At 41.3% G+C, this 14,351-nt stretch overlaps 1 protein-coding gene across 2 annotated transcripts in view; it reads left to right on the forward strand.

Moving 5' to 3' along the window:
• PARVA (parvin alpha) overlaps nucleotides 1–14,351 on the forward strand; it is a 61,726-nt gene that overhangs the window by 26,554 nt on the left and 20,821 nt on the right. Inside the window, exons 1-4 of one of the 2 annotated variants that reach the window (XM_033063190.1) lie at nucleotides 1,492–1,565; nucleotides 11,497–11,586; nucleotides 11,686–11,756; nucleotides 12,372–12,474. In XM_033063190.1, the coding sequence (XP_032919081.1) occupies nucleotides 1,538–1,565; nucleotides 11,497–11,586; nucleotides 11,686–11,756; nucleotides 12,372–12,474 (292 nt within the window). In that variant the 5' untranslated portion in view covers nucleotides 1,492–1,537. Of the gene's footprint in view, nucleotides 1–1,491; nucleotides 1,566–11,496; nucleotides 11,587–11,685; nucleotides 11,757–12,371; nucleotides 12,475–14,351 lie in introns of those variants that run through there. The other variant, XM_033063189.2, reaches the window with a different exon arrangement.

Genomic DNA, 14,351 nt, shown 5'->3' on the forward strand with positions numbered 1-14,351 from the left:
CAAGTGAAGTATTCTTTTCCTTTAGCTGTGCTTGTGTCCCAAACAGGATAATGAAGTATCTGGGACACTTATGATTCTATTCAGAAATTTAGAAGAGGAGAGCTCGGTGAAGAACTGCCAGCTCAGTGTTGTCCATAATTGAATGCATTATTCAGCAGTCCAGCAGTGCAGGTTTTCAGTGCCAGAAGGCAGTGGGGCTCCAGGAGTCAGAATGGGGAGCCCCATTACTGCTCGTGAGTGCAGCATGAAATAGAAATGTTGGCAGGCAGAGCTGCTTTTAGCAGTGACCCAAAAGCTGCAGAGCAGTGTCCAGCAGAGCCTCCTCAGGACTGGCAAAAGAATGTGATGTCAGAACACTCAGGAGAGCTCTGGGACATTTTCTGCAAGGAATCACATCTGATATGAAACCTGGGGCAGAAATGTTGTGCAGCACAGCTGAGTAACCCTGAACAATAAATACCACTCCATTCTCCATACTTGTCTTTTGGCACTGGTATTGTAAATGGAGTTCCATTGGAAATTAGAAATGAGCCAGGGATGTGTCACTTCCCTCCTTCTGTTCCAAGCTGAAACAAACTTAGACATTTTATAGCTTCAGAAGAGTTTTAGTCTGTAGAAAACTTCATAGGAATTTGATTTTTAGCCCAAGTAAGGAATTGCTTTAGATTATATTTTCATTACTGTCCCCCTTTGGAAGAACCCATAGACCATAAAACTAGTTTATTTCTTACCAGTAGTTTATTATTCTTTTGATGGCTCATACCTCTCCTTTCCTCTACTTTTTAGCTTTTATATGCTTTTGCCTGTTTCAGGGCTTAATCCTTGATCCATGTCAGTGTTGCTAATTATTTCAGCAGGGACGTATTTGTAGAGAAAAGAATACTGTGATCAGGCTCTGAATTTGGTAATATTTGGTGATATCACACGTGCACCTCAATTCAGGCAACAGGATTCAAGTAACTCCTGCTGATCAGACTTTGTTTCACAACAACAAAAACTTCAAAAAAACAAAACAAACAAACAAAAAAAAAAAAAAACCAAAAAAAAGAATGAAATTTCCCATCCAGTGTTGCAGAGTCTGTGCACAGACTTTTCCTATGCTTTGAGGGCAACTGTGACTTTATTAATTTCCAAGGGTAAAAGGTAAAAGTTACCCAGAGCAGAAGCAGACTGGGATCACTAAAAACATGTGTTTTGCACTTGCCCTTTGAGCACTTTGTTTAGCTGTATGACTGATAACAAAAGCACACAACCAAAGCTGCAACTCACCAAGCTGCAAAAAGCAGATTTAGTTTCTTTTGCAGATGGTCTATGAGTCTCATGTGGCATCATATTAAATTATATAGGCAGTCAGTGGCTTGTTGTGAAGCGATGCTCTGAGCTGTGATGAGCTTGGACCATTCTGCAGGAAAACAGGCTGGAAAGCTGGAACAGCTCCTCTGAAGAGAGCAGCACAGGAGCTTGCCAGGGGCTTCAGCACCTCAAGGACTGCAGGTCCCTCTGGGATGCACTATGAGGGTGGCCCAGCGACCCTAGGATGGGCTGTGGAGCATTTTGTCCTAAAGGTAGGAGCCCAGAGCAACTCAGCTGGTTGTTTTGCTTCTGGTTATTGCTTTCTGACCCTGTAATTTTACAGTCCTTTTTTTTTTTTTGTTTGTTTGTTGTTTGCAACAGTTTGAAGATAAGAATGAGAGTTTATTTTCTTACTCCTGTCAGACTTCATTTTTCCTGGGTAAATGTAGGAGAAAATAACAGCAGTCTGTTAATATTTAATGTTATCCCATGAAAGTATTTCTGCAATATGAAATAGAGTTAGCTGTTTCATCCTAATGATATTTCATAAGATTATGTATTTCTATTAGCTTCAGTTTGGTACAAATGCAGTCTTTGGGTAACACTGGTTCCAGTGTGAAAATAGTGATTTTTATCAGCTGAATTTGCACTGAGGGCAAGTTGTCATTCATAGTCAAAAGCATGCTTGGGATAGCAATTTTCAAATGGGCTATGTTATACAGTTAGGAAGTCTAATATTCATGCTTATTAACATGAAAACTTCATGGTACTGTGCACTTTGTAGGAGGAATAGTAACACAAACTCACATGGCATCAAAGCTGAAGGCTGCAGAATGTTTCTGGGAAGCTCCAAATGTGTTAGTGCCATGGAGTAAAAAAGAAAACAAAGAAAACCCCATCCCATTTGAAGTTATTTATGTGGATGACTGAGTTGTTCAGGTATGCCCACCTGCAAAGTAGGAAATGCAGCCACAGGTAGTGTTGGTGTGATTGTTCCCCGCGGTGAAATCGGTACATTGGCAATGACAGCAGCCCAGGAAATGCAACCAGGGGAGTTTCCTTGGTCTGACAGGTGCTAGCAAGTGCTGCTCTGAAATTGCAGCCTGTGTGAGATCTCCTGGAGAGGCAGTGGCAGTGCACATGCAGTTCAGAGCTGGGCTTTACTCTAAGGGTGCTGGTCTTCACAGAAACACCACAGGCAGGTGAACACTCACTCAGGGGCTTGGCTTTACCAGGGCATCTGGAGTTGGAGCAGCTGGTTGGTTTTATAAGGAAATACACAAAATGGGGAATGCACACAGGGTACCAGGCAGGACCTGTGAAGTGCAAGCCACAGGGCTGGATGAAAATCATTATTGCTGGTTTATATGGAAAAAAAGGGTGTTTTCTTTGCCATGGTATGGGTTTGGAAAGCAAGAGGTGCAGGTATTCCTGTCTGCTCTGTCAGGCTAATGTAACATAAGAGACAAGCTTTTAAGGCTGTATTTTAAGTGCCAGGGTTCCATTTTACAAGTGCAGTTTGTCTCCAGAAAGGAAACATTTAGATGTATTCCTTAAACTAGGATTGTGATTTTTTTTTTCTGTGCTGCAGAATGAGGATACTGCTGTTTTCTTCTGTTAAATGAATTAATTCTGATTAAGGGATTTGAAAACCTAGGCTGGAAACTGTTGATTTATTTCCTGTGCAAATTGAGAACAAATTCTGCTTTCCTAAGCCAAACACGATTTCTAGTTTGTGCTACCAAAGGCCTGTCTTGCATCATCATCTTGCACTTTTGTGTAAATGTGCTTTAGGAGGAGAGCACAGCCACACTGTTGATCCCACCGCACCGTGATTGATGCCAGCTGACCAAAGTCCTCCCCCTGGCCAGGGATTTCCACAGACAGCCCTGATTGATCCCTTTTTGTCCCTGAACTGTCCCTTAGTGCTGTATGGGAGAAGCAGAGGGGCTTCACACGTGGGATGTGCAGCTGGACAGTGCCCACTCCTGTGAGATCAGGATGGGGAAGGAAGTTCTCCTTTCCTCTCTCCTGCTGTAGCAAAGCCTGAACATTTTCTGCTGTCAAACCCTGAAGGGCAGTTTAGTCTTCAGGATGCTGGAAGATATATTTCTTCCATTTTAAGGTTTCTTTTACCAAATCCACCCCATTTTCTTTCAGAATGTCTCTGGCTTTTTGCTGATCCAGCCAAAGCCACAGCCTATTTTTGCCATGTTGAAGGCCTGTCTTTAAATCCCACTTCCCAAATTAGATTCCCATTCTGTCCTTGACTACAAACTTCAGTTCCTTAGGATGTATTGCAGAGACTTCAAGAAACCATCTGTGTGTTAGGCACAAATATTAAACACAGCAAGAAATTGAAAATCATTGAAGTCAAGGGGAAAAACAGAATTAGATTTTGCAAGTCAATTCTGCTCCTGAATCTGAGAACCATGGTTAAATACTCCAAATGGAGTAAATGGCCTCCAAATGACCAGTTATGCAAATAGGTAACATATCTACATATTTGTATTCATTATTATTTTAATTTCTTCAGGTGACTGAAGAAATTATCCCATCTTTCTTGATTGCTCTCCTTCTCCAGCCTTGGAGAAACTTCATCCTGATCGATTTTGATGGTAAAAAAGGATCTTGAAGCATGAGAAACTCTCATAAGATTTCAATGTGGTTTTGGTTTTTTTTGGTTTTTTTTTTTTTTCTTTCTGGGATGTAGAGATGCTTGGCTACGTATTACACATCTTTTACTCCTTTGTCACAGAGTCTTTCCTTGAAGAGGATGAGATACTTATCTCAAAACACAAATGGGTCCATGTGTGACACATAAACCAGTTTGTAGTGTCTGAGAAGGAGCTTTAACTTTCCAGTAAAAGTAGTCATTTTTCTATTTCTTTCAAGAAAAAGCACTCGTCTAGGTTGCTAAGATGCAGTGGATCTCTCTTAACTTTTCCTCCTTCAAAAACAAGGCTTATATACCCTGGAAGAAAACAGCAAGAAATTCAGGAAATCCTCAGCTTGCTACTAGTGTGCCCTCACATTCCTGTGTACTATTTTTGGGTTTTCTCTTAGGAATAGCTAGAACTTGTTGAGCTGGGAAAGACTTCTTGGAACAGATCCTTGGTTTTGTCTTCTCTGCATGAGCGCCTCTTGTTGATGTTGGAATAGCTGCTCCTAGCTGGTTGGTGATTCACAAAATGAGGCAAGTCAGCCCTGTAAAATCTGCTTCTCCACTCCACAATGTTTGGAAAAAATTGTTGCAGCAGGCTGGTGAGCGTGTGAGAAGAACAATTGCCTCCACTTGCACCAAGAGGTCTGTCTGCCTCTCTTCTACCCGTTGTTGTAAGTTGCCAGTGAGGAGCACACAAATGCTTTCCCTTCTTCTCTGTATGGCCAAAGCACTCCATGTGATTCTGAGATCCCTCAGTGGATTAGTTCAGGGATCTCTGAGTACATGCCTCAGTGAGTTGGAAATCTTAGCTGCCAGAGGACTTGTTTCCATAAAGATCTTTGCTGTCAGAGGATTTGTTTCAATAAAGTATTTTGCATGTAGGGGTACCACCAGCTAACAACCTGTACATTTCTGCTGCACAAACACCCTACCAAAGTATCTGAGGCTCTTTGGAGTTTGTTTTGGGATCAGATTCTACGCAACACATTTGGATAAGAGCTTGGAATGGTCACAGCATTTCTCATCTGCATGGTTTGTTCTTCAGTGGGAATAAGAATCAGCATCAATTGAACTCTTGTCTGTGTTTGTTCCCAAAGTTGCCTTTTGGGATTTTTCACTATGGTTTTAAATGCTCTTGTAGGGTGACAGGCTTTTCAAAACATCTGCAGATACTGCTTATGTGTTTTAAAAGATGTGTTGAGAGGATGTGTAGAAGGAATGAATGGAATGACTGGCATCCGTGTTAGCTTGGCACTTCGCTGCTTATTACCCCTTAGAAACGAGGCAAATTCTGAGAAAGAACCTTCTTCCCAAATGAAATGTGAAAGCATGGAAGGCTTAATGAAGCTGGCAAAAGAGAATCACATGTGCTCTTTTTAAAAAGGACTGAATTCGCTTCCTGATTTATTTTTTTTTTACCTACCCAGACCAGACATCTGTCTGTGGAGGGCTTTTTATCCCTGCCAATTGCAAAAAAAAAAAAAAAAGAAAGGAACAGCAAACTAGTCACTGAGGTACTCAAGAGTGGCTTTGGACTTTAAAGAAAGTTCAAGGCAAAAGGCATATAATTTGTTTTGCATACATGAAAATCAAATCATAGCATTTCACCCATCTCCTTTTGTGAACAGCATTACTCCTGTTCCTTTTGTGTGCATGCCATGTTCGGTTTAATGGAGAAATGAGAAAAGAAAATAGATTCTTTTTTGGAGACTGAGTACTAATGCAGAAACATTAAAGGCAGGCACATTGTTGTCAGCCAGTTTGCATATTTATTTACTTTTACAAATGGTTGGCTTGGAGTCAGCAGTTAATGGAATGAGAATGATGTTCCTGTACAGATCATTTCCTGAGAAACATTTTCAATTACAAACATATCTCTGCTTTTCTTCCCTCATTTGTTATGTCTTGGAGAATAAATGGGGAGTAGCATTTACAACTTAAGGTTTATGTTCTGAAGACAATTTTAACAATGATCCCCACATAAAAAGGCCCTTTTGTAGTTGCAGACATATGTTTATGATGTTTGGTGCTGTGAATATCAAATTTCTGGTGGACGCTGTGTCACACTCTGCAAACTTGTAAACATCTATAAATCCATTGGATCATTTTAGTACCATGTGTAATGCAGATTTATTGTCTTTTGTGTGGATTTCTTTTGTTTCAGAGTTAAAGCTGAGCTGCCAGAACCCATGTTTAGTGAATTACGTATTCCAGAAAATTAGGCAGTACTATTTTAGATTAATATTTTCTTTTCCCTTTGTGGACTTATAAGATGCACATTCACAGGTATTAGGAATTAACATTTTGGATAGGTGGCCCAGAAAGCAATTATGTAATAAGTTTGCTTGACTAAATAGTAAAATGAACTAGGACTTTTTGAAATTATCTTTGCTTTCTTTTTTTCTCTCATTCTCTAGCTGTCTTAAGTAATTTCGGTCAGTTTTCTCATGTACCAGTACAAATCCAGGATTACCCCCCTGGAATTAGATGAGTTTATAGAACTGGAGTGTGTGTGAGGGAGCAGTGAGCTGGTACAAATCAGCACAAATCCACTGAGAGCTGTGTGGATGCAGTGGTTCACACTCAAGTCTGCATTACAGCCTAGCAAGCTGTAGAAGAACTAAAGCTGCTGTTGTGCACCAGTGGTTACAAAAGCAAACCATCGAGGTCGTGGGCATTTACCAGAAATTTGCACCCAATAAAGGGAATGTGAAACCCAAACCCAATTCATCTCAATTTGGCTCAGCTCTAATTGAGTGTCTTACACAAGAGCAGTTAAGACATTTTGTGCTGAAAATCAGCGTTTTTCCTAAACTGGCTGTAATTTCTGGCTACAGTATCTAAATGTATGTAGCATAGGCGTGCATGTTTGAATGTGGGCATAAGTACAAATATCTAGGCTTGTTCTGGCAATATGATGTCTGCAGCTAGCCTTCCAAATAGTGCTTGTCCCAGGAAAAAATAGCTTAAGATAGAGACATGACACGTGAAGTGCTGCCTACTGTAACAGTTTAAAATATCAGATAGATTTTGACTTTCTTATAGAAAGCTTAAACTCTTGGAGTCATGTGAATGTCAGCAAATGTCAACTCCTACAAAACAAACAAACAAACAGAAACAGAACCACAGAAGAACCTAAACAAAAAACCAACCAAAAAAAAAACCCCAGACAGTCAAAAAAACCCCAACCCAGTGTATGTGGAATCTAAAAATTATGACAAGCTTGAATGGAAAACCCTTATGCTAGAGAAAGAGAGGCAATTAAAGACCTGCAGAAATGTTATGTATGTATGTATATATGTGTGTAGGTGTATATGCATCTATCTAAACCTCCTGGATTTGAAAGATTGAGGTTAGAAGCAGTGTGGCATTGTCTTCCTCCAAAATTATAGTTTGGTTCTAGTTAATCGCACACTTTCAGAATTCATCCATTCCTGTCGTAGCACTTGAGTAATTTTAATTTTGTAAGCGCAGAACCATTTACATGGGGAAGGCTGCAGCACTCCGAGGAGGGGCTGTTTTACTCTGCATCTTGCTGTATTTGTTTCATGATGGGTATAAACCACAGAGAGTGCACTGGGTGATGTGGCATCGCTGAGCTCAGTTAAATAATGAGATGTGTTTCATTCAAATCAGAATAACTCTAAGCCCTGAATACTAAATAGGGCAGCAAAAAGCCTTCAAGCACACAAAATAAACGAGTAAAAAAACCCAAATGAAACTGTCTAATAAATACAATGTGGAGCAACAGGCTGCATGTGCTGGAGGAATTAAGGCAATTTGAAGCGTATGGGCAGCGCTGCACTCTCCGACGTGCAGCTCCAGTGGCAGCTGGATGCACACATCCCAGGGCAGGCTCTGCTCGAGCACACACCTGGCTTTGATAGCACAGGTTTATGACCTTGTAATCCCAGAACATCTAGAGCAGTGAGAATTCCATCCAGCTTAAAATAGCTGCTGTAGTTGCTGTTGATGCAGGCTCGCGGGCTCCCCGGCTCCGGGGCCAGATTTGGTGCTGGCATGATGATGGGAGGAAGTTTGTTGACAGCTGATAGCAGTGGAGTTGCACTTGATTACATCATAAGAAATTTGGCACGTGGAGCTGAATCAGAAGTCGGAGCAGAAATGTCCTTTCCTCGTCCAGAGTTAAAACTGGGACTTTCACATTGCCAATCCACAGAGATTTGCCTGGCCCAGATGCAGCTGCTGCTTTTCAGGGTCTTGCTTTAAAAGTGCATTCCCCCAGTTCCACTCAGTATGGTGACTGAAAAAATCCCTGAAGGACTGGATTTTGCTGTCATGTCCAAAGGGATGAAATCCTTTTCTTCCCAGTATCAGCACAATGAGCATAAGCCCCGTGGTAGCTGATGAACTTACACTGTAAGGCTTGGAGTGCAGCTCGTACTGATGCTCCAAAGCCATCCCTCAAAGTATTTTGAGAAATTCAGTTATGTTATTTTCATTTCAGCTGCTGCAAAAATTGCCCCAATACCGTGTTGTTTCTTTTTATTAAAATACTAAGTTGCTGAAGTGATTTCCATGAAAATTAATTAAAACAAATGAATGAAAAAGCAGCTGAAAAATGGACTCCTCTACTGAAACTGTGGTATGCAAACTCTTAACCTCAATCACATATTTGTGGTTGCTCTATAAACACTTAGGTGTATAGCAGTGATTTGTCATGGTATTTTTTTGATGGAAATTCTTAGAAAGTGAGGCTGTACTACATAATACATTTTCTCTCAGTTTACATACAGTTTGATATAATGCATGTGCTTACCTGCTTCCTTTAGTAGTATTACTAATTCACAGTTAAATCTTTGTTCTTCTGGATTGGGAAAGAAATGAAAAAGATGCTGTCAGGCTCAGGGTTTCTCCATCATGCTTTCTGCCAGTGGGGGACAGGAGGGCAGGAGGAACCTTATTGTGTGACAGATCCCAGCCTGGGGCATGGGTTGTGCACTGCAGAATGCAGAGGCTGAGCAGGAGCTGTCCTCTAAAACCTGGATCCATCTGGGTTCTTTGGATCATCTGGAGGTGTGGTATTCTGTAAGTGGCTCTGGCAGGTGTGCAGGGTGTCTGTGCTTACAGCAGTGTACAGAAAGCAGAGCTTAGCCCCTGCTGTGCAGTAAATGTAACACTTGCATTCTAGAACACGTCAATGTTTTAGTTCCCCATGTATATTTATTATTATCTGATTTGTGTTTTATGTTCACTTCTCATGCAAAGATGTGGCAGGGGTTTGTTTGCTTTCTCTTATTTTCTCTGAGAATATGATGGAGGTCATGCTAGTAGAGGTAGGATGTTGTGCACATTAGAGGACAGCTGCAGCAAGGTTCAGTGGGCCTTGTAAAGAATTCCTTACATAGCCTCAACCTTGAAAGGTCCACTCAGTCTCCTGGAGAGTTGTCTGCAGGCTCTGCCAGCAGGCTGCTCCCTGGAGACAGGAGCCAAAGCTTTCAGCACTATCCTTCACTTGCAGAAGGAGCTGGCTGCTTTCCCCAGTGGGTCTCAGCAAGCAGAGCATCCAGCCCTTTGGGACAGGACAGCTCAGTGGAGGCAGTTGGCTTGAACAGATTTTATTTACTATGCTCCCCTTGGGACCGCTGTGAAAAGATCCCACATTTTCCGCCTAGGAAGCTTTGTGAGGAAGTCCCCCATGAGCTAAACATTTCAGAGCAGAAGGAAGACCTCCACAGGGAAGTTTTCTACCCGCTGACATTTTTATGCCCATAATCATTTTAAACAAAAAAAAAAATTTTTTTTTAAAAATCAAAGAGGTTAATGAAACCAAGAAAGCAACAGTGATTTCCTCTAAGGAGTGCTAGCAGTTTCAACAATTGCCATTAAGTGCAAGCAGTTCCTGAGATTGTACATGCTGGACCAACTTCATCCTTGCTATAACTCCTCAGAGCTCAGTGGAGTTACAGGAGGGATTAATTTGGTCCACTGCTTTCAGCCATCAGTGTTAGAGAATATACAACAATCGAGGGAACTGTTACTGTCAGCATTGTTTTATGTCTCTTTACAGCTGCTCAGTGTTTGTGTGTTACAGATACACAAACAGGGTGAGTGTATGGAGTGAAGTTATGGGTTCAGTGTCGAAGGTAGTGGAGTTTTCAGAGTTATTTTTGTACCATTAAAAGGAATAAATATTCTAGCAGCAATTATTGCTGTGAGTCTTGCATAGATGCTTGAATACAGCCACACATATTCTTGAAGCATGCACAGAAACGTTTCATCTGGCAGACCACAAAATATTTCATGAAGCGTAGAAAATATTTGGAAATTTCTCAGTCCTGTTATCACACCAACTGACTGATGACCACAGTGTTCATGTGAATTTAGCTGTACTTACTGCACCAAAGAAGCAAAGCTAATTATGAGGGAGCCATGAGGGCAGAGTCAAAACAGATCTTTAGAGTACTTCTCTGTTTTTCTTAGGAAACAAACTGTCTCTGTAATTTTCAGAATAAACTGAGGGAAGCATCATCTGGTAAATCTGAATTGTTGGATAGTGAATCTTGCATCTGCACATAAGTCATATCTCAGTAGATGTCAGAAGGTGTGCCTGAATCTTTAGGCTGTATGTGGGATTGCTGGATGAAGTTATTTAAGTTTAAACTCTGACTGGAACAGGTGAGCTAACCACCAGTTCTGTTGAAGGTGTGTGCACTGGAAATTGGGTGGTCAGAGCAACATTATGGACAAGACAGAGAGCCCATTCCTGGTTTGGTAAATCAGCTCTGCGCTGATCTCTTGTTCACAAAGCACGGTACAAACTTGAGTGGTCCCTGCCCTGGTTCCCTCCCTGCCCCTGCCTGGAGTTCTTGCACAGCACAGCATTGTGTGTTGGCTGCTTGGTGTTTCATGCCCTCTGTTAGGGGGGCATGGTTGGGCAGTGAAGGAAGGGTTTTCTCTTTGCAGCCTGTTGGACTTGGGGTCATCCAGAGGAATGAGTGAAGTTGCTCTGGCCTGTGCCAGGCACAGGACAAGCGACAGGCTTCCCTTTGCACCACTTCTCTGGATCTTCTTGGTCTTTTCTTCTCAAGAACATTGATTTCTGCAGAGTTTGGGGACTTTGGCCGAGTTAAGACCTTGTCCATATTTCCTGCCATCTCCAAACTGTGGGCTCTCGGATTATTCTCCATGTCCACGGTGACATACTGAGAGCAGTAACCATCTCCCTCAGCTGAAATGATTCATTAGTGTTAAAATGTCAGCACCATTATCATGCAACTGGGCCTTTTAAGAGTTTGAGGACAATGGGCCATATCCTGGAAAAGATTTGAGGTAATTGCCTTGGTTTCCAGCACCATTATCCATGAAAAATGTACTCATACAAGTAAAGGTTTGTTGGCTGGGACTCCCATTTTTGTTAGCTTTGCTTTATTGCTGTAATTACACCCAGTGGCTTATCTAATAGAGTCATGTTCTTATAAAGAAATTAAGACAATTAATGCTACTTTTAGTGAGAGTGAAATAGTAAGTAAAATTAAATTGAAATTTGACCAAGCTTTTCTTTTTTTATTTCCTAGTATCTGAATTACAGGAAGAAGGAATGAATGCCATTAACTTACCTCTCAGTCCCATTCCATTTGAACTAGACCCTGAGGACACTATGCTAGGTAATTCACAACAATTTTACATCTTAACATGAAAGCTTGATGTAAAATGAAGTGTTGTGCCTGGGATGGTTTCTAATGTTTTTCTTTTAAAACTTCCAGAGGAGAATGAAGTCCGAACAATGGTGGATCCAAATTCAAGAAATGATCCAAAATTACAAGAACTGATGAAGGTAATGAAAGCATGCAAACCCTCTCAGGAAAGTGCAACTCTTTTTTAATGCCATCCTGGCCTTCACTTGAGCACTTCAAAGCCCTTGTTAGATATTAATTAGTTGGAACCACGTGGTGCATATAGCCCAGTGAAGTGTGGAAGTCTTTTGTGGCAGTATCTTCCTCTAGATGTGGCTCAGGGAGACTTAAAAATTTCTACTAAAATCCTGAGTCCAGAGTCTCAGTCCCATCCCACTCCAATCTAAAATCATGCTGATTTTCCCTTTGTGATCTTTGTGATCCTTGGGGTTAGAACTTTAACAGGACATTTCATGAAAATCAACTTCAACGCCTTTTGCTCTACAATGAGATGTTAAAATGCTGCTGAAAGCAAGGGAAAGATTTCACTCCAGAAGACTCTGCATCACTTAGTGTTTGTGTAGACCTTGTGGTACACTGGCACAGCCACCTCAGATGAGTCCTTGCTGAGTCTTTCCTGTTTGCTCCTGAAGGTATGTCAGACTGTGTTTTGAGCCACTGCAGCTTTGGTATTCTTTCTGCTAAGGAAAATGACATGTGTTTTAAATTGCAAATGAATAGTGTATAATACTGCTGAATTTGTGTTTCCCACATAGGTACTAATTGACTGGATTAATGATGTGTTGGTAGGAGAGAGGATTATTGTGAAAGACTTGGCTGAAGACCTGTATGATGGACAAGTATTGCAGAAATTATTTGGTAAGAGAAAATCCACGTGCACAGTGTTGAGGCACTTTGTCAAAAAGTGGATCTCTTGGTCCTGCCCAGGAGCCTGGATATCATCTTACCTTTATGGCACTAAGTGATATAAAAATAGCATTGTGTTACAGACCCTGAGCAGTGGGCTGCATGCACAGCCCTCTGGCTGCAGTGCAATGTGTGGTGCTCTGCAGCTGAGGAGAGCAGCACAAAGCCCACAGGGAGGGCTCTTGTCTTGGCAGCAGCATTCACGCCAGCTACATTTATTATCTGCATGTGGGCTGCACAAACTTCACTGTGTTACAAGTGGAAAGTGAGTTTGAAGGCAAGGGCATTCTCAGTGCCATGGTGGATGTTTTTAATCTCTGTTCCTTCCATGCTGCAGTTTATTCACATCACAAGGTTCCTCTGGAAAGCTGGAATTCTTTCTGGTTTAATGTCTGGCTTTTAACATGACTGAGGTAATGGTGCCCAGTGGACTGCAAACTGAGCTTCAGCTGAGACACAGATAGAGAAAAGAAACTGCTAATGCAGAGTTGGCATGTGCTTTTTACACTGTTGGCTTGAAAGCCATTTTCTTACTTATTACAGCTCATAAAGTCTCCAGTAAATTTCTTTCCAGTATCCTAAATGAATCTTGAAACATCACGTGAGCACTTCTAATAAAGACTTCACAAAGCTAAGCTATTGAATATATTGTGATGGGCTGGATATGCCCAGACTGAGCAATTGGATTGTCATGGGCAGACCTCCAGTGACTTCACCCAAAATTCAAAAAATGTGTATCAGACTCTAAATGTGCATATACTGATCCAGCATTTATAGATTTCAGAGGTATATTTTCCATTGCCCTTATGGATCAGGTCTTTGCTTACTTAATCTTCAATCTTGTGGTGAGACTATACACTGATTGCTGAGGAGGTGCAAGAAATCTATGGAGATAGAAGCTCTCAGGCAGGATTAGGAGATAGCTGGATTAGGAGATAGCAGCTTTTAGGCAGGATTAGAAGATAGCAGTCTCTTGAACTGGATTAGGAGATACCAATCTCTTAGGCTGGATTAGGAGATATCAGTCTCTTGAACTGGATTAGGAGATATCAATCTCAGACTGGTAGTTTAGGCTCAGTCCCTTTGGGAAGATACTCAGTTGGCTTTGATAGGAAAAGGATCAGCTCTTACCAAATAAGATATCTCGTAAGAAAATAGTCTTTTGTAGAAGTAAATTGATAGGTGACCGAGCATTTTGTTACTGGTGGTGTCACCAGGGAGCTGCTATCTTATCTTTGCTTACTCTTTTAGGGCAAACAATAGACCAGGTATGTATATGCATAGCAACTGTACTAATTATAACAAACCAATTCATAAAGTATTTTAAAATCTACTGCAAATTTTGAGTGCAGAAAATGGCTGTGGTTTCATAGAGAGGAATTGCCTGAGGTTTTATTGCTTTCATGGAAACTTGTTTGCCTTGCTGTGATGGATCCTCTGCCTCTATGAATACAGAATCACTTCAGTTTTATCACTAGTAGGTAGAGTAAAATTTTTATCTCCTGCCTCTGAGATAGAAGCTGGGAGGCTGAGACTGATGAAATGAATCTTAAAGTTGCTGTTAAAGTCTGTTTCCTAGGCTTGATGGTCTGCTGTACAAGCCACTTGCATGCAGAATAATCTTTATGCAGCAGCAGTAGAAGTAATGGGCCTTACCTCCAAGCCTGGTGCTCCCCAAAAAGAGTTGCAGCAAATGGTTGTTAGCCAGTGGTGTGGCACAGAGCAGTACTTGGCTTTCCCCTTATCAGTGTGTAACTAAAGGCAAAGTGTGAATTTATCTTTAGGAGCTCAGAAGTGTGGAGGGAAACTGGCTCTGGAAAAAACCTTAG

This window comes from Catharus ustulatus, chromosome 6, assembly GCF_009819885.2.
Source record: "Catharus ustulatus isolate bCatUst1 chromosome 6, bCatUst1.pri.v2, whole genome shotgun sequence".
NCBI lineage: Eukaryota > Metazoa > Chordata > Aves > Passeriformes > Turdidae > Catharus > Catharus ustulatus.